The sequence below is a fragment of the Oncorhynchus kisutch genome, linkage group LG17 (genome assembly GCF_002021735.2).
Source record: "Oncorhynchus kisutch isolate 150728-3 linkage group LG17, Okis_V2, whole genome shotgun sequence".
NCBI lineage: Eukaryota > Metazoa > Chordata > Actinopteri > Salmoniformes > Salmonidae > Oncorhynchus > Oncorhynchus kisutch.
This window is the reverse complement of record NC_034190.2, coordinates 12,043,135-12,064,595: the sequence shown is the minus strand read 5'-3', so window position 1 is coordinate 12,064,595 and position 21,461 is coordinate 12,043,135. Positions and strand designations below refer to the sequence as shown.

The following is a 21,461-nucleotide window of genomic DNA, read 5'->3' as shown; positions in this document are numbered from 1 at the left end:
GAAGGTAGACCTTAAAATACATCCACAGGTACACCTCAAAGTGAAGCAATCTGTCTGTAAACAATTGTTGGAAAAATTACTTGTGTCATGCACAAAGTAGATGTCCGAACCGACTTGCCAAAACTATAGTGTGTTAACAAGAAATTTGTGGAGTGGTTGAAAAACAAGTTTTAATGACTCCAACCTAAGTGCATGTAAACTTCCGACTTAAATTGTACTAAAGGTGCACGTAAAGTCTTACAGTATAACCCTTCTGGAAAACATGCATTTTACCTGATCACATGTGAAGTGTTCCACAAAGTTAATGCGATAACATGTGACACCATGTAAAGCAACATGTGTAAAGCAACATGGGTTTGGCCGGTGTAGGCCATCCATGTAAATCAAATAAAAAGTCTTGCCAAGTTCAATAAAAGGTTCAATAAAAGGTTCAATAAAAAAATGAAATAACAAAACCACACGTGTGAATATGTGATCACATGAAGTGTTCCAAAAACACATGTTTGCTACATGTAAAATCATGTAGATACATATTGTAAGGGAATGTACATACATGTTGAATGTTTCTGAAACATGAAAACAGTCCTATCCACTTTGGCTATAACAGTAAAGTGAAGTGGAATCCTTGCTAGATTGACTCTATCATATTATGCACGCATGCTTACACTCACACACCATCAAAACGCACACGCCATCAAACACACAGCTCACCTAGCCTGAAGTACCCTAGAACCCCCACCCCCTCCACCCCCTCCACCCAGAGAACCCCTGATCCTCCAATCAGATATGGGCCAGATGGCCACACATGTTGGGCCTCACCCCTATCACCCCCACGGTCATGTTGCTGGATCGACCCTGGTTAGAGCAGCACTGGCCTGGCAAAGACACTCTGCTACTGAGCCTGCTGGCTGGCTTCTGTGGCCTGCCTGTCTGGCCTGCCTACGGTCGGCCTAAGGCCCACCCAGGCCTGGCCTGAATGCCAATGAACTGGAAGTAGTGTCGCTGCTGGGCTGAGTGTTCGTGTGGTCTCTCTCCTCTGTATGGAGTAGCTGGAGGAGTGTGTGTGGTCTCTCTCTCTCCTCTGTATGGAGTAGCTGGAGGAGTGTGTGTGGTCTCGCTCTCTCCTTTGTATGGAGTAGCTGGAGGCGTGTGTGTGGTCTCTCTCCACCGTATGGAGTAGCTGGAGGAGTGCGTGGTTTCTCTCTCTCTCCTCTGTATGGAGTAGCTGGAGGAGTGTGTGTGGTCTTTCTCTCCTCTGTACGGAATAGCTGGAGGAGTGTGTGTGTGGTCTCTCCTCTGTATGGAGTAGTTGGAGGAGTGTGTGTGGTCTTTCTCTCTCTCCTCTGTACGGAGTAGCTGGAGAAGTGTGTGGTCTCTCTCTCCTCTGTACGGAGTAGCTGGAGGAGTGTGTGGTCTCTCTCTCCTCTGTACAGAGTAGCTGGAGGAGTGTGTGCGGTCTCTCTCTCTTTCCTCTGTATGGAGTAGCTGGAGGAGTGTGTGGTCTCTCTCCTCTGTACGGAGTAGCTGGAGGAGTGTGTGTGGTCTCTCTCTCTCTCTCTCTTTCCTCTGTAAGGAGTAGCTGGAGGAGTGTGTGGTCTCTCTCCTCTGTAAGGAGTAGCTGGAGGAGTGTGTGGTCTCTCTCTGTATGGAGTAGCTGGAGGAGTGTGTGGTCTTTCCTCTGTATGGAGTAGCTGGAGGAGTGTGTGGTCTTTCTCTCCTCTGTACGGAGTAGCTGGAGGAGTGTGTGGTCTCTCTCTGTACGGAGTAGCTGGAGGAGTGTGTGGTCTCTCTCTGTACGGAGTAGCTGGAGGAGTAGTGAAGGGGAAATATTTTGCTGGGAGCAATAACAATGAGGACTGATTATTAATCAATTACGGCCACTTTGCCCGGGGCTTGGCGTTGGAGAAGTGGGGAAGAGTAATTCTATTATCAGTGATGTCTCGATAATGGATTTGATGTGTGTGTGTGTGTGCATATTATCAGTGATGTCTCGATAATGGATTTGATGTGTGTGTGTGTGCATATTATCAGTGATGTCTCGATAATGGATTTGATGTGTGTGTATGTGTGCATATTATCAGTGATGTCTCGATAATGGATTTGATGTGTGTGTGTGTGCATATTATCAGTGATGTCTCGATAATGGATTTGATGTGTGTGTGTGCATATTATCAGTGATGTCTCGATAATGGATTTGATGTGTGTGTGTGCATATTATCAGTTTTCTTCCCCCTCTCCCTCTGGTTCCTACGACTCTCTCCCTCTGGTTCCTACGACTCTCTCCCTCTGGTTCCTACGACTCTCTCCCTCTGGTTCCTACGACTCTCTCCCTCTGGTTCCTACGACTCTCTCCCTCTGGTTCCTACGACTCTCTCCCTCTGGTTCCTACGACTCTCTCCCTCTGGTTCCTACGACTCTCTCCCTCTGGTTCCTACGACTCTCTCCCTCTGGTTCCTACGACTCTCTCCCTCTGGTTCCTACGACTCTCTCCCTCTGGTTCCTACGACTCTCTCCCTCTGGTTCCTACGACTCTCTCCCTCTGGTTCCTACGACTCTCTCCCTCTGGTTCCTACGACTCTCTCCCTCTGGTTCCTACGACTCTCTCTCTATGGTTCCCACGACTCTCTCTCTCTGGTTCCTACGACTCTCTCTCTCTGGTTCCTACGACTCTCTCTCTGGTTCCTACGACTCTCTCTCTGGTTCCTACGACTCTCTCTCTCTGGTTCCTACGACTCTCTCTCTCTGGTTCCTACGACTCTCTCTCTCTGGTTCCTACGACTCTCTCTCTCTCTGGTTATTGAAAGCTGGGAATATCATCTTCATCAGCCCTGTAGTGTCATTTGGGCAAGGCGGAGAAGGAGGGATGGAGAGGGGGAGAAGAATGCATGGAGGGGGAGGGATGGATGAGAGGGGGATGAGGGATGGAGAGGGCGTTGAGGGATGGAGAGGGGGAGAAGAATGCATGGAGGGGGGAGGGATAGATGAGAGGGGGTGGAGGGATGGAGAGGGGGAGGAGGAGGGATGGAGAGGGGGAGGAGGGAGGGAACATGGGATCAGCCTAAATTTTGCAGTGGTCAGTCTCACTCTCTCTCACACTTCAGGCAGAACATGCAAAATGACTGTGCATGTTCTGTGTCCCATGTCAGGGAGAGAGAGCATGTTCTGTGTCCCATGTCAGGGAGAGAGCATGTTCTGTGTCCCATGTCAGGGAGAGAGCATGTTCTGTGTCCCATGTCAGGGAGAGAGCACATTCTGTGTCCTATGTCAGGGAGAGAGCATGTTCTGTGTTCCATGTCAGGGAGAGAGCATGTTCTGTGTCCCATGTCAGGGAGAGAGCATGTTCTGTGTCCCATGTCAGGGAGAGAGCATGTTTATGACCTTCTGTTTAATTTCCACTCATACATAAATGCATGCGGCGAGATATGGGACACGTGTAAAATGGCACGAGGTGTCTAAGGTTTTTGATTAGATTCATTAGGATCCCCATGACGACAACATGTCTTCATAACGTCCCACATGGCACCCTATTACCTATGCAGTGTGTTACTTTTGCCCAGGGCCTCATAGTTATGCACTATATGTAGGGGACAGGGCGCCATTTGGGACGCAGACAATGAGTGTGTGGTTGGCTGCACTTTTAAAGACATTTATAACGACGTTAAACATGTGCCTAACGCATGCATGCGTCTCTCTCTCTCGACATCACAATGCATCATTCCCTGTGCTGTGCCACATCTACCCAACACTGACAACACAATGCATGGCATGTCGCATCGATCATGTTGCTCACATAAAAAAGGGAAAAGACCTGTTCTCACAATATAACAACAAGCGTTAACACTTAACTTGAACATAAAGACTCCATAACACATTCCATAACACATTCCTAACGATACAAACTGCCTTCCTAAACCAAACATAACACATTCATACTGCCTCCCTAAACCAAACACATACATAACACATACATACTGCCTTCCTAAACCATACATAACACATTCATACTGCCTTCCTAAACCATACATAACACATTCATACTGCCTTCCTAAACCATACATAACACATTCATACTGCCTTCCTAAACCATACATAACACATTCATACTGCCTTCCTAAACCATACATAACACATTCATAACACATACATACTGCCTTCCTAAACCATACATAACACATACATACTGCCTTCCTAAACCATACATACTGCCTTCCTAAACCATACATAACACATACATACTGCCTTCCTAAACCATACATAACACATTCATACTGCCTTCCTAAACCATACATAACACATTCATAACACATACATACTGCCTTCCTAAACCATACATAACACATACATACTGCCTTCCTAAACCATACATAACACATTCATAACACATACATAATGCCTTCCTAAACCATACATAACACATACATACTGCCTTCCTAAACCATACATACTGCCTTCCTAAACCATACATAACACATTCATAACACATACATACTGCCTTCCTAAACCATACATAACACATACATACTGCCTTCCTAAACCATACATAACACATTCATACTGCCTTCCTAAACCATACATAACACATTCATAACACATACATAATGCCTTCCTAAACCATACATAACACATACATACTGCCTTCCTAAACCATTCATACTGCCTTCCTAAACCATACATAACACATTCATAACACATACATACTGCCTTCCTAAACCATACATAACACATACATACTGCCTTCCTAAACCATACATAACACATTCATACTGCCTTCCTAAACCATACATAACACATTCATAACACATACATACTGCCTTCCTAAACCATACATAACACATACATACTGCCTTCCTAAACCATACATAACACATTCATACTGCCTTCCTAAACCATACATAACACATTCATAACACATACATACTGCCTTCCTAAACCATACATAACACATACATACTGCCTTCCTAAACCATACATACTGCCTTCCTAAACCATACATAACACATACATACTGCCTTCCTAAACCATACATAACACATTCATACTGCCTTCCTAAACCATACATAACACATTCATACTGCCTTCCTAAACCATACATAACACATACATACTGCCTTCCTAAACCATACATAACACATTCATAACACATACATACTGCCTTCCTAAACCATACATAACACATACATAATGCCTTCCTAAACCATACATAACACATTCATACTGCCTTCCTAAACCATACATACTGCCTTCCTAAACCATACATAACACATTCATACTGCCTTCCTAAACCATACATAACACATTCATAACACATACATACTGCCTTCCTAAACCATACATAACACATACATACTGCCTTCCTAAACCATACATAACACATTCATACTGCCTTCCTAAACCATACATAACACATTCATAACACATACATACTGCCTTCCTAAACCATACATAACACATACATACTGCCTTCCTAAACCATACATAACACATTCATAACACATACATACTGCCTTCCTAAACCATACATAACACATACATAATGCCTTCCTAAACCATACATAACACATTCATACTGCCTTCCTAAACCATACATACTGCCTTCCTAAACCATACATAACACATACATACTGCCTTCCTAAACCATACATAACACATTCATAACACATACATACTGCCTTCCTAAAGCATACATAACACATACATACTGCCTTCCTAAACCATACATAACACATTCATACTGCCTTCCTAAACCATACATAACACATACATAATGCCTTCCTAAACCATACATAACACATTCATACTGCCTTCCTAAACCATACATAACACATTCATAATGCCTTCCTAAACCATACATACTGCCTTCCTAAACCATACATAACACATTCATAAACAAACATACTGCCTTCCTAAACCATACATAACACATTCATACTGCCTTCCTAAACCATACATAACACATTCATACTGCCTTCCTAAACCATACATAACACATACATAACACATACATACTGCCTTCCTAAACCATACATAACACATACAGTACATAAGCATTTCAGTGCAGTGTTTTAACCTCAAAATCAAAATCAAACGGAATACTTGTTTTCACTCTGGCTTTTCACCGGTTCATTTTCCCAGTTATCATCATTACCATAACTGAGAAACTGTCATCCATCCATGGTCCACTCTGGTGGTGTAGTGAGGGACTGGCTCTGGCCCTGTGACAGTCAGCCAGTCAGCACACACAGAGAAGACCGGGAAAATAAGAAGTTCATTACACAGGTTAAAGATCTCTGGGGCCTAATTAAGAGCAGCTCATTTCCTACCTGCACAAGGAAACACTGGCCCAGTCATTTTCCCTTATTAATACTTTAAACACTGGCTGACCGACAGCCAGCCTTGACGGACGGAATCTCAGGCCCATCAATTAACCCCCGTCCTGGGTTGCTGCTGTGGCAAGATGGTCCACCGGGGGGAGGCTATGGGGGAGGGGTGGGGTGTAGCTCGGACAAATGAATATTAATATCTTCGCCTTTATAATTTTGGGACTGAGGGGGGGGACTGAGAAGGGAATGAAGGGGGAAACGGGACAGAAGGGCCGGTGGCTCTAAGGACAAGCGATGCCCTCTCTTCGTGGTGACCTTTACCATCTCTCTGTGTGTCTCACACTCACTCAACCTCTCTCTCCACATCTCCTTTGGAACCCTGGGAGGAATATGAGGATCTCTGGGATTTTAAACTGTGTTTAGGTCTTTAGGATCTGTGTGTAGTGGAATCATCCATCAAGTCTGTCTTGGAGTGGTTACAGTGTAATGGTTTAACTGGCAAACAGATGAGGAGAGAGCAAGGAGAAAGGTGTAATTGTGAGCTATATCCTTTATCTGCTTTAATATCATCCAATTCTTAAACTGTACTGGGGCCATGCCCGTATCAAGCCTTTTAGAGTAGAAGTGCTGATTTAGGATGAGTTTTTCCTTTTAAATCACAATGAATAAGATTACATGAACAGGAGGGACTGATCCTAGATCAGTACTTCTACTCGGAGACACTTTATACATAAGCTGCAGCTCTGAACATTCTAAGAGATAGATATATATATATATATCCTATAGCCTAAGATCACCATGCGCAATGCCAAGCGTTGCCTGGAGTGGTGCAAAGCTCGCCGCCATTGGACTCTGGAACAGTGGAAACGTGTTCTCTGGCGTGATGAATCATGCTTCACCATCTCGTAGTCCGACGGATGAAACTGAGTTTGGTGGATGCCAGGAGAATGCTACCTGCCTGAATGAATAATGCCAACTGTAAATTTTGTTGGAGCATGACAATGCCCCCTTGCACAAAGCGAGGTGCATACAGAAATGGCTTGTCGAGATCGGTGTGGAAGAACTTCACATGCCTGCACAGAGCCCTGACCAACCCCAGCGAACACCTTTGGGATGAATTGGAACACCGACTGCAAGCCAGGCCTAATTGCCCAACATCAGTGTCCGACCTCACTAATGATCGTGGCTGAATGGAAGCAAGTCCCCGTAGCAGTGTTCTAACATCTAGTGGAAAACCTTCCCAGAAGTGTGGATGGAGGCTGTTATAGCAGCAAAGGGGGGACCAACTCCATATTAATGCCCATGATTTTGGAATGAGACGTTCGACGGGTGTCCACATTCACTACATGATAAAAAGTAACATTGCATTCTGGACATGGAGATATTGATTAATACAGCAAATATTATTTCAGCAAAAGTTGAAGAGTTTCTCATCTAAAAACCGATTTGAGGGAACACAGAAAGCACACTTTAAGTCATGGCACTATGCATAAAACATGACATCAACAGAAAGTATGGAATATTTTTCCTCCATGACTGCTCCTCCTCCTGTAGTGTCCATTTCCTCCTGTCCCTGGGAGTCAGGATGCAGCAACAGAAACTCCGGCTAATCCCAAATGGCTCCCTATTCCCTCTATAGTGCACTACTTTTGACCATGGCCCTGGTCAAGAATGAACTGTAAAGGGAATAGGGTGCCATTTGGGATGCAAAAACAGTGGTCGGACTACCGCTCTCCCTGACTCACCCCCCCTACCGCTTCCACTGAATGATTCCCCTAGTGCCCAATGGGTCCAGTATCTCTGTAATGTATATGAAATAAAACATGGGCAACCATGTTGTGATCTGCACCCTCTGAGGCACCTGCGGTCCAACAGTGACCAATGTACCATGGCGCCGGAGCAGAGGGCAGACATTTTACGTGCCACCAACCGATAGTTTTTTTGTTTGTGTGTTTATCTGCGTTGTTTGGAACTTATTTTTTAACTCTTTTTGAAGATAATGTTGCCGCTACCATATCTTATGACCAAAAATAGACATCAGAACTGCGATTACTCACCACGGACTAGCAGAAACCTTTTTCTTCTTTCGAAACTCTAACGAGCCCGAGGCGGAGGATATATGGCTCCCTCGGGAACAGGCCCCGAGCCCCATGATCTGCGTGAAGAGGAGGCGGAGAAAGAGGGGCCGGAGAGCGGGCTGCCTGCTGAGAAGTCGGAGGCAATCGAATAAACCCCCACTTCTCTCAATTCTGCTAGCAAACATGCAATCTTTGGACAACAAATGGACGAGTTATTGGGAAGACTAAACTGCCAACAGGACATTAAAAACTGGAACATCTTATGCATCACGGAGTCGTGGCTGAAAGACGACAATACCAACATACAGCTGGCTGGTTATATGATGTAGCGGCAGGATAGAACAGTGGCGTCTGGTAAGACAAGGGGCGGAGGTCTATGTATTTTTGTAAACAACAGCTGGTGCACAATATCTAAGGAAGGTAGAGTTTCTCATGATAAGCTGTAGACCACACTACCTACTGAGAGAGTTTTCATCTATATTCGTTGTAGCTGTTTACATACCACCATAGTCAGAGACTGGCACTAAGATAGCATTGAATGAGCTGTATTTGGCCATAAGCAAACAAGAAAACGCTCACCCAGAGGCGGTGCTCATAGTAGCCAGGGACTTTAATGCAGAGTAACTTAAAACAGTTTTACCAAATTTCTATCAGCATGTTAAATGTGCAACCACAGGGAAAATAACTCTGGACCACCTATACTCCACACACAGAGACGCGTACAAAGCTCTCCTTACCCTCCATTTGGCAAACCTGGCCATAATTCCATCCTCCTGATTCCTGTTTACAAGCAAAAATTTAAGCAGGAAGCATCAGTGACTAGATCAATAAGAAAGTGGTCAGATGAAGCAGATTCTAAGCTACAGGACTGTTTTGCTAGCACAGACTGGAATATGTTCCGGGATTCCTCCGATGGCATTGAGGAGTACACCACATCAGTCATTGGCTTCATCAATAAGTGCATCGATGACGTCATCCCCATAGTGACCGAACGTACATACCCCAACCAGAAGCCATGGATTACAGGTAACATCCACACTGAGCTAAAGGCTAGAACTGCCACTTTCAAGGAGCGGGACTCCCGCTATGCCATCCGACGAACCATCAAACAGGCAAAGCGTCAATACAGGACTAAGATCAAGTCATACTACACCGGCTCTGACGCTTGTCGGATGTGGCAGGGCCTGCAAACCATTACAGACTACAAATGGAGGCACAGACGAGAGCTGCCCAGTGACACAAGCCTACCGGACAAGCTAAACTACTTCTATGCTCGAGTGGAGGCAAATAACACTGAAACATGCATGAGAGCACCAACTTTACCGGAAGACTGTGTGATCACCCTCTCCGCATTCGATGTGATTAAGACCTTAGACAGGTCAACATTCACAAGGCCACAGGGCCAGATGGATTACCAGGACGTGTACAGCGAGCATGCGCTGACCAACTAGCAAGTGTCTTCACTGACATTTTCAACCTCTCCCTCCCTCTTCAACCTCTCCCTCTCTGTAATACCAACATGTTTTAAGCAGACCACCATAGTACCTGTGCCCAAGAACACTATGGTAACCTGCCTAAATGACTACCAACCCGTAGCACTCCCGTCTGTAGCCATGAAATGCTTTGAAAGGCTGGTAATGGCGCACGTCAACACCATTATCCCAGAAACCCTACACCCACTCCAATTTGCATACTGCTCCAACAGATCCACAGATGACGCAGTCTCTATTGCACTCCACACTTCCCTTTCCCACCTGGACAAAAGAAACACCTCCACAGCGTTCAACACCATAGTGCCCTCAAAGCTCAACAATAAGCTAAGGACTAAACACCTCCCTCTGCAACTGGATCCTGGACTTCCTGACGGGCCGCCCCCAAGTGGTAAGGGTAGGTAACAACACATCCGCCACGCTGATCCTTAACACAGGACTGTACGGCCAAGGAACGACTCCGACACCATGATTAAATTTGCCGATGACAACAGTGGTAGGCCTGATCACCGACAACAACGAGACAGCCTATAGGGAGGAGGTCAGAGACCTGGCCGTGTGGTGCCAGGACAACAACCTCTCACTCAATGTGATCAAGACAAAGGAGATTGTGGACTATAGGAAAAGAGTACCGAGCACGCCCACATTCTCATCGACGGGGCTGCAGTGGAGCAGGTTGAGAGCTTCAAGTTCCTTGATGTCCACATCACCAACAAACTAACATGGTCCAAACACACCAAGACAGTCATAAAGAGGGCACGGGAAAAACCTGTTCCCCCTCAGGAGACTGAAAAGATTTGGCATGGGTCCTCAGATCCTCAAAAGGTTCTACAGTTGCATCATCCGAGAGCATCCTGACTGATTGCATCACTGCCTGGTACGGCAACTGCTCGGCCTCCAACCTCAAGGCACTGCAGAGGGTAATGCAAACGGCTCAGTACATCACTGGGGCCAAGCTTCCTGCCATCCAGGACCTCTATACCAGGCGGTGTCAGAGGAAGCCCCTACAAATTATCAGACTCCAGCCACCCTAGTCATAGACTCTCTGCAACCACACGGCAAGCAGTCCTGGAGCGCCAAGTCTAGGTCCAAGAGGCTTCCAAACAGCTTCTACCCCCAAGCCATAAGACTCCTGAACATCTAGTCAAATGGTTACCCAGACTATTTGCATTGCCCCCCCCCCCCCCCTCTACCCACTGCCACTCTATCTATGCATAGTCACTTTAATTAACTCTACCTACATGTACATACTACCTCGACTAACCGATGCCCCCGCACATTGACTCCGTACCGGCACCTCACTGTATATGCTATTCTTTTAGTGCTGTATCTCATATAACATATACATTAGAAAAACATTGTTCTTTCCTTGGCGCTCTGTCTGGGGTACCAAGGTAGGTGATGTCTGTGTCCTCTGGGCTACCAAGGTAGATGGGTTGGTGATGTCTGTGTCCTCCTGGTATCTGTGGACTCACGGTCCTCCTGGTCTCTGTGGACTCACGGTAGTGTAGGTTGTGTGGTTCATATCCAGAGAGCGATCTAGACCACCCCCATGAGTCAAAAGGTACAGATGTCATGATGAATCCCTGGGTGTCCCAAATCAAAAAAAATATATAGGACAAAAACACACATCACGACAATAGAGATACCACAACACTACTTTAAGAGAGACCTAAGACAACACAGCATGGCAGCAACACAGCATGGCAGCAACACAGCATGGCAGCAACACATGACAACACAGCATGGCAGCAACACATGACAACACAGCATGGCAGCAACACAGCAACACATGACAACACAGCATGGCAGCAACACATGACAACACAGCATGGCAGCAACACATGACAACACAGCATGGCAGCAACACATGACAACACAGCATGGCAGCAACACATGACAACACAGCATGGCAGCAACACATGACAACACAGCATGGCAGCAACACATGACAACACAGCATGGCAGCAACACATGACAACACAGCATGGCAGCAACACATGACAACACAGCATGGTAGCAACACATGACAACACAGCATGGCAGCAACACATGACAACACAGCATGGCAGCAACACATGACAACACAGCATGGCAGCAAAACAACATGGTTGCAGCACAAAATATGGTCCAAACATTATTGGGCCCAGACAACAGCACAAAGGGCAAGAAGGTAGAGACAACAATACATCACACAAAGCAATGAAAACTAGAATGTTTTTTCCCCCATGTCTTTATTGATGTGGTTTTCCCTACCGAAAGACAAACATTGTTCTCTAACCAAGAATATAATAACAGAATAACAGAATATAATAACACCAGACCTGAATGAAAGAACACGATCAATATTGCCATAGTCATAACAGCATGTGCAAAGACTCTGTAATATGTAGAAATGTCACCTTTAAACTGCATCCTACTATACCGCTAATTAATGTAAACCATTTCACGCGTGTGCACTGTGCATCAAATTCAAACTAAAGAAAATATAAAACATTGGGGTAATCTAGTTGGGCGTTTCCCAACTGGCACCCTTATTCCCTAGATAGTACACTACTTTTGAGTAGGAATAGGGCACCGTTTGAGAAGCATTCCTGTACCATGGCTACTGCCGGATACCCATTCAGAATGGGCTTTCTCTGTGAAGTATAGTCTAATGTACCAAGTTTGGTAAAGTTATTCAGACAATTGCCCATAGTCTCTGGGGGTAAACATGAGTTCAGTGGAAAACTCCAGGATCAAGACAGACAGGGTAAACCAAAAGACCAGTATTCACGCTAACCTGTTTCAACTGGACAGGATTTAGAAGAGCGGGTGCCAACTAGACCGCAGTTAGACACACACACGCACACACAGAGAGACCGAGAGAGAGCGGGAGAGAGACTGAGCCAATAAACTAACTGTCTAGTGTCTCCCATCAAACTAGATAATCTTCCAGAAAGGCCAGTAGCCGGAATCAGAGGTTTTGTTGAACTTCTATCTGTGCCAAGTTCATTTTAAGTAAATATTTATAATGTTACTTTCCTTGTAAAGGATGCAAAAAACACATCTTAAAATCTAGCAAAAGAATAATTAACAAATCAATTAATAAATCATAAGAAATGACTGATAATCATTTCAAAACTATTCATAAGCAGCTTTTTAAAAGGATACTTCAAGATACTTCAAGATACTTCAAGATTTACTTCCTCAGCATCAGATGAACTGGTGGACCCCATGTTTTATGTCTCTGTGTCCAGTATGACTCTGGTTAAATAGATAAAAGGGCCTCATTGCCAAAGTCCAGAAGCATCCCTTTAAAAACAACCTATGACAATTTAAAATATACAAGTGTCATACATGTCAAACATGTTGTCAAATTTGGGCAATTAAAAATGAGGCCAGACCTTGCTTTGTAATTTTCATTAGTTAAATGGATTCCAGTGATACACCAGTGTGAGTGATTGGGCCAAAGCCATGCCAAAAGCCAGGGGCTGAAATTAAACTCACATTAAATACAAAATACGGCCTGTTTCTTTCTGGCTTGGTTAGTAGGGTCTTACTGGGCTCCATGGCACACAAACATACGTTTTTACAGAACCAAACATGTTAACTTCCTGGCAGTCATTAATGTCGTAATGATTGAAAAGCAACAGCTGTCCATTGGTTGCCACATCCATGGTGCACAGATCACCAAAGACAAATTAAAACAATTCAGGGGGTGCACACAGACAGCATTCAATTCAGGGGGTGCACACAGACAGCATTCAATTCAGGGGGTGCACACAGACAGCATTAAATTCAGGGGGTGAACACAGACAGCATTAAATTCAGGGGGTGCACACAGACAGCATTCAATTCAGGGGGTGCACACAGACAGCATTCAATTCAGGGGGTGCACACAGACAGCATCCAATTCAGGGGGTGAACACAAAACATTCATTGTAACATTATCAGCTTTAAGTATGTTTAGTGTTTCAGAGGGTCTCCTTCCATAAATAGTGAGAACGTTGAACTAATAGAATGCAATACCTGCAAACTTGGACGGATACACATTGCCTTCGAGACAGATTCTTGAAAAAAAAAGTAATTTAATATACTTTATAAAAAAGGCAGCACGGCGACTCAGCAGGGTGACACAGCAAGGTGACACAGCAGGGCGACACAGCAAGGTGACACAGCAAGGTGACACAGCAAGGTGACACAGCAAGGTGACACAGCAAGGTGACACAGCAGGGCGACACAGCAAGGCGACACAGCAAGGTGACACAGCAAGGCGACACAGCAAGGCGACACAGCAAGGCGACACAGCAAGGTGACACAGCAAGGTGACACAGCAAGGTGACACAGCAAGGCGACACAGCAGGGCGACACAGCAAGGTGACACAGCAAGGCGACACAGCAAGGCGACACAGCAAGGCGACACAGCAAGGTGACACAGCAAGGCGACACAGCAAGGCGACACAGCAGGGCGACACAGCAAGGTGACACAGCAAGGCGACACAGCAGGGCGACACAGCAAGGTGACACAGCAAGGTGACACAGCAGAGCGACCCAGCAAGGCGACACAGCAAGGTGACACAGCAAGGTGACACAGCAGGGCGACCCAGCAGGGCTACCCAGCAGGGCGACACAGCAGGGCGACACAGCAAGGCGACACAGCAGGGCGACACAGCAGGGCGACACAGCAAGGCGACACAGCAGGGCGACACAGCAAGGCGACACAGCAGGGCGACTCAGCAGGGCGACTCAGCAGGGTGACACAGCAAGGCGACACAGCAGGGCGACACAGCAGGGCGACCCAGCAGGGCGACACAGCAGGGCGACACAGCAGGGCGACCCAGCAGGGCGACACAGCAGGGCGACCCAGCAGGGCTACTCAGCAGGGCGACCCAGCAGGGCGACCCAGCAGGGCGACACAGCTAGTACAGTTGACCGAATAGGTCTTTGGATACTGACAGCAGTACTCTGACAGCAGTACTCTGTGATATATATATATATATATATATATATATATATATATATATATATATATATATATATATATATATATATATATATATATATATATATATATATGTGATATATATATATATATATATATATATAGAGAGAGAGATTATGTATGTAGATTATATATATACACACACACACATATATATACATATATCACACATATATATCTATACACATATGTGTGTGTATAGATATATATATACACACACATATATATGTATACACACACACACACACACACACACACACACACACACACACACACACACACACACATACACATACACATACACATACACATACACATACACATACACATACACATACATACAACTATGTTTTACCAGAGCCCAGCCCTGGTCAAAAGTAGTGCACTAGAAAAGGGAATAGGGAGCCATTTGGGATGCAGCCTCCCTTTTAAAGTGCAGTATCCAACTCCGGGTAGGGTTTGAGTGTTATATGTACTGCATACATCCTCATTCACCATGGACTAAGTGAACCCAGTTACTTTAAAGTGGCATTTTAAAGCTGAAATGTAGTTCTCTGTCTCTCTCTGTAGAGTCGACCTCTCTAAATAACCCCCTAATGAACTGCTCCCGTCGCTCACAACCCAAGGCATTCAGCAGGGAAAAAACGTATTTTTAATAATTTGTGTGCCTGCTGCTGTGAATTAGCTACTGGTGCGTTTTTCTCTCCAGACATACTTGCTGACGGCACACAGGCTGGCACTCAAAAATGCTTATCATTACAAAAACTCATCTACTGGCTACCTTCCATTCCCCAATATTAGCACAAAATACATAAATAAAAACACTACTGAATAAATAAATACTTTTTTTCTCCCCTTTGTTTTAAATGGAACTAATTTTGGCACAAAAGGTTTTTTGAGGTGCCAACCCCTCCTCCGCCCCCCTCGCCCCCTCTCCTCAGCTGGTGGTCTACATATGTGTGTGACACAACCTGTTCGGCACTAGCTCCTCCCTCCCTTCTTTCCCTAGCATAACATTCCCCCTACTCATTAAGCGGAGGAGTTTCGAGTTTCCCCTCTCCCTCCCGCCTACCTCCCTCCCCTCTGCTCCTTAACAGCAGGCTGCAGTACATCCATCAGAAGAGCTGCATGAAGAAATCAGGAGCCCAGTCCAGGGCGGTCTGGGCCACAGCCAGAGCGGCCGCCCCCAAGGTGGCTGAGATGCCCCACACGGCCATCTTGACGAGCTGGTTGGCAGCCTGGTTGGGCTGCGTGTCCCTGGACAGGACCAGCTGGGAGTCTGGGCCTCCGAGGCCTCGGGCCCGGCCCTGGAGGAGCTGCCGACGTAGGACCGAGTCTGGCCGCTGCTGCTGAGTGGCCGCCTGGAAAGCCTTGAAACAGTTGATGGTGATGCTGGAGACAGACAGAAGTAGATACTGTCTGAGAGAAACACTTTCTCATAACAGTTATTCATCTCTGCCGAGTTAGTTATGGCTTACGAGTTAGTTATGGCTTACGAGTTAGTTATGGCTTACGAGTTAGTTATGGCTTACAAGAATAGTGAAAAGGTAGACAAATATACGTCAATAAGAAAGACCAAAGGGAGAGAGACAGATGAAAAAAAGTAAACACCATATGGGAGGGAGGGGGGGGGGGGGGAGAGAAGGGAGGGAGGGAGGGAGGGAGGGGGGGGGGGGGGGGGGGGGGAGGGAACAGTGCCCTATGGCCTTAACAAAGACACTTCATATGGCTACAGCTTTTTCTCAATTACATTAGCAACACAACACCAGAAGCACCAGCTAGTGCTGATGGGTAAGATCACAGCAACACACATTTTCCTCAACAGTTCGAAGAAAAACATCATTAAAAAATCATAAAATATTCACTTCCATTTCATTATCATCCCTCTGGAAGTAATAGTAAACATGGCGCTGCAATACCAAATGCAAATGCCTTTTTTCCTGATTATGAACCTGGCAAAAAAACACAAAAAAACGTGGCGGTTAATGGCAGAAAAGCGCCTCTGGGAAAATGGTACCCTGAGCGTTCACGCCTGGGCTGAGGGGCTCAATGTCTAAGTCTTTCATTCTCCTCTTTTAAAGAGGGCTTTTAGAGTGTCCCTTTCTCCAATCTCTCTCTCTCATTAGTATAATTTGCTACTGCTCCCAGGATGAAAATAGCTGACAGGTAACAGCAGAGCAATTAACTTTTAAACTTTCACTTTAAACAGCTTAACACCCCAGAGGGCCAGGTTGTTCTGATGAACCTCCTGTAGTGTACATACTGTAGTGGTACACCGGTGACTCCTATCACTTACTCCTCTCCTACGGCGTTCCAAATGACACCCTATTCCCTATATAGTGCACCCCTATTGACCAGAGCTCTATGTGCCATGGTCAAAAGTAGTGCACTAAATAGGGAATAGGGTGTCATTTGGAATACACACTCTGTGTGACAGTGACAGTGTACTGTGCAGTCAGTGGCTGGCTTAGCCCATGTTCTCTCCTCTCATTTCTCCTCCTGTTGAAAGGGACTAGGACCTCGTCAATGACCGTGACACTGAGTCTTTGAATACAGCTGACAGGATAGTGAGCTGATGACTGTGATGAAAGCAGCTCATTCTAAACCTTGAGGGAGTTGGGGGAAATATTTTGTCAGGTAGAGGTGGCTTTGCTGGTGTCTTAACTTAGAAATGAAGTATGTTGTCATTTCAGGGATAGAGGGCCATTTCAAAATGAATTTGGCTATTGGCCTTGTGAGCCTTCCATCCTGTGCCCATCTGTCATTCTCTGTGACCGTGGCACACTGTAGCCAGTGTTCCTGTGCCACAATAGTTGTGTATTCATGTTTTAATTCATGTTTAGCTTTACTACACCAGCGATGCGTCCCAAATGGCACCCTATTCCCTAGGCCGAAGTAAAGTAGGGACAGAAGAGAGGTCAGACGGGTGAGTCGGCATGCAGCTGTCCTCGTGACCCAGAAGAAGCAGAGGGTGATCAGTGTGGTTGAGTCGTCACCGACAGGCCCTGTTCTGTTTGTCGTGGTGCCACCGGGAGCTGCTCTTTCAGCCGTGCAGTGTGACGCAACACAATCCCCCTGCTCGCGCTCTCCCTCTTTACTTTTGAGTCCCTCTCTACCGCTTTCCTTTGCCCTCCCCCTATACACATAATAAGTGGGTCAATAGTTCTAACACTTGACCTCACACGTCATGTCATTCACCACTCTACTACTGAGCAAGGGGAGGGGACACAAGGTCATATGTTACTCTACATTGGGTCAAAGTTAAACAAACACAGACATGACCTTCCTTAACGGAGCTAATGCCAATTCTCGAATTGGAGACCCCCACAGCACACTCTCAGTCTGCCGAGCTCTGCTAGGTCAAATTCATTAGACTCTAAAACGGAAGGAAACAGACTGAAACAGGGAGAATTCTACCTGAAATGTCCAATAAGTAATGCTCATTTTCCTTTTCCATTGCAAAACATTGTTTGAATTAATGATTGTGACCCTGTCTTCTAGATGTCGCCTCCTCTCTCTACCCGATGTTACCTGTTGCCTGCCTGCCTGACTGACTGCCTGACCTTACTACAGGAAGGAAGCAACCAGAAACCAGCCATCCAGAGAGCGTGGCACAGGCAGTGTCACTACATTGCTTGTCAGGCAGACATTTGTATCCGGCTGTCACTCAAGGCCTCTTGTCAGCAATGTCATTTACACCCTGAGAGGAATGACTGCAGCGCTGGTGGAAGGATACGGACCGAGGGATGACTGCAGCACTGGTGGAAGGATACGGACCGAGGGATGACTGCAGCACTGGTGGAAGGATACGGAGCGAGGGATGACTGCAGCGCTGGTGGAAGGATACAGACCGAGGGATGACTGCAGCGCTGGTGGAAGGATACAGACCGAGGGATGACTGCAGCGCTGGTGGAAGGATACGGGCCGAGGGTTGACTGCAGCGCTGGTGGAAGGATACAGACCGAGGGATGACTGCAGCGCTGGTGGAAGGATACGGACTGAGGGATGACTGCAGCGCTGGTGGAAGGATACGGACCGAGGGTTGACTGCAGTGCTGGTGGAAGGATATGGAGCGAGGGATGACTGCAGCGCTGGTGGAAGGATACGGACCGAGGGATGACTGCAGCGCTGGTGGAAGGATACGGACCGAGGGATGACTGCAGCGTTGGTGGAAGGATACGGACCGAGGGATGACTGCAGCGCTGGTGGAAGGATACGGACCGAGGGTTGACTGCAGCGTTGGTGGAAGGATACGGACCGAGGGTTGACTGCAGCGCTGGTGGAAGGACATGGACCGAGGGATGACTGCAGCACTGGTGGAAGGATACGGACCGAGGGATGACTGCAGCGTTGGTGGAAGGATACGGACCGAGGGTTGACTGCAGCGCTGGTGGAAGGACATGGACCGAGGGATGACTGCAGCACTGGTGGAAGGATACGGACCGAGGGTTGACTGCAGCGTTGGTGGAAGGATACGGACCGAGGGATAACTGCAGCGCTGGTGGAAGGATACGGACCGAGGGTTGACTGCAGCGCTGGTGGAAGGACATGGACAGAGGGATGACTGCAGCGCTGGTGGAAGGATACGGACCGAGGGTTGACTGCAGCGCTGGTGGAAGGATACGGGCTACGGAGAGGGAAAGTGAGGGAGGGAGGTAGGGGGTATGTAGATGTCACGGTCACCTGTGAATTGGTATGGTAAACACTCACAACCAAACACACAAAAAAAATCAGCACCAAGCATCATATCACACAATGTCATGACCTTCAAGATGTTAACACACAGACTTGTTTACAATCATACGTTGCCTTTGCGTATGAAACCCACATTTTTAGACTGAGTATGAGAGAGAGGAAGGAAAAATGAATGCAGCGGCAACCGTTCGCTTTTCGTTGGAGGGAGCTCTGTCAGAGGTGATTGTGCACAAGGTCTAACTGGCTAATCCGTTTCCAACGCCTCTGTGCTTCCCAGCATGCTCGCTGTCGCTGCGCAGGAACCACTGCCGTGCCAGCCCCCACTCCATCCCCCCCTCAACCCCCCACCGCCTGGCTCAGAGATGTGCCGGAGGTGATATCACTGTCCCCCAGTGCAGCCTCAGTGGAGGCCAAGCCGGCTACATCACAGTCCTGCTGGGCCAGCCGCTTCTCACAGTAAATCCAGAAGGCTGGGAGGGGAGGCCCCTCAACCAAACAGCCAACCAACCAACTGCTGCTGGAGGAGCTGATGCACTGGGTGGGGTACAGCTGGCAGCTTCTGCAGGAAAGAAGTGGTAGGCTAAATTCTGTTGATTTGATTGTGATAAATCACAATGTTTCTTAATCATCAGAAAATTGTCACTGAAAAGGCCTGAAAAAAGCTATTGAGGGAGAACTCTACATCACCACATCCTCCCCATTGCAGCCCATTTTAACCACATCCTCCCCATAGCAGCCACATCCTCCCAATTTCAGCACATTCTAACCACATCCTCCCCCCTTGCAGACCATTCTAACCACATCCTCCCCATCGCAACCACATCCTCCCCATTGCAGCCCATTCTAATTACATCCTCCCCATTGCAACCACATCCTCCCCATTGCAGCCCATTCTAACCACCTCCTCCCCATTGTAGCCCATTCTAATTATATCCTCCCCATTGCAGCCCATTCTAACCACATCCTCCCCATTGCAGCCCAAACTAATCACATCCTCCACATTGCAGCCCATTCTAACCACATCATCCCCCTTGCAGCCCATTCTAAATCACATCCTCCCCATTGCAACCACATCCTCCCCATTGCAGCCAATTCTAACCACCTCCTCCCCATTGTAGCCCATTCTAATTATATCCTCCCCATTGCAGCCCATTCTAACCACATCCTCCCCATTGCAGCCCAATCTAATCACATCCTCCACATTGCAGCCCATTCTAACCACATCATCCCCCTTGCACCCCATTCTAAATCACATCCTCCTCATTCTAACCACATCATCCCGATTGCAACCACATCCTCCCCATTGCAGCCCATTCTAATGTCATCCTCCCCATCGCAGCCCATTCTAACCACATCCTCCCCATCGCAGCCCATTCTAACCACATCCTCCCCATTGCAGCCCATTTTAACCACATCCTCCCCATAGCAGCCACATCCTCCCAATTTCAGCACATTCTAACCACATCCTCCCCCCTTGCAGACCATTCTAACCACATCCTCCCCATCGCAACCACATCCTCCCCATTGCAGCCCATTCTAATTACATCCTCCCCATTGCAACCACATCCTCCCCATTGCAGCCCATTCTAACCACCTCCTCCCCATTGCAGCCCATTCTAACCACATCCTCCCCATTGCAGCCCAATCTAATCACATCCTCCACATTGCAGCCCATTCTAACCACATCCCCATTGCAGCCCATTCTAACCACATCATCCCCCTTGCAGCCCATTCTAAATCACATCCTCCCCATTCTAACCACATCATCCCGATTGCAACCACATCCTCCCCATTGCAGCCCATTCTAACCACATCCTCCCCATCGCAGCCCATTCTAACCACATCCTCCCCATCGCAGCCCATTCTAACCACATCCTCCCCATCGCAGCCCATT

The 21,461-nt window shown here is 46.9% G+C and overlaps 1 protein-coding gene across 3 annotated transcripts in view; it reads right to left on the bottom strand.

Moving 5' to 3' along the window:
• Nucleotides 1-11,132: 11,132 nt before the first annotated feature.
• Nucleotides 11,133-21,461, bottom strand: part of zgc:63863 (TBC domain-containing protein) — a 31,624-nt gene continuing 21,295 nt past the window's right edge. Inside the window, exons 8-9 of one of the 3 annotated variants that reach the window (XM_020504988.2) lie at nucleotides 15,945-16,264; nucleotides 11,334-11,427 (exon numbers count right to left, since the gene is read on the bottom strand). In XM_020504988.2, coding sequence (XP_020360577.1) covers nucleotides 15,988-16,264 — 277 coding nt within the window. In that variant the 3' untranslated portion in view covers nucleotides 11,334-11,427; nucleotides 15,945-15,987. Of the gene's footprint in view, nucleotides 11,428-12,103; nucleotides 16,265-21,461 lie in introns of those variants that run through there. The other 2 variants (XM_020504989.2, XM_031795120.1) reach the window with 2 other exon arrangements.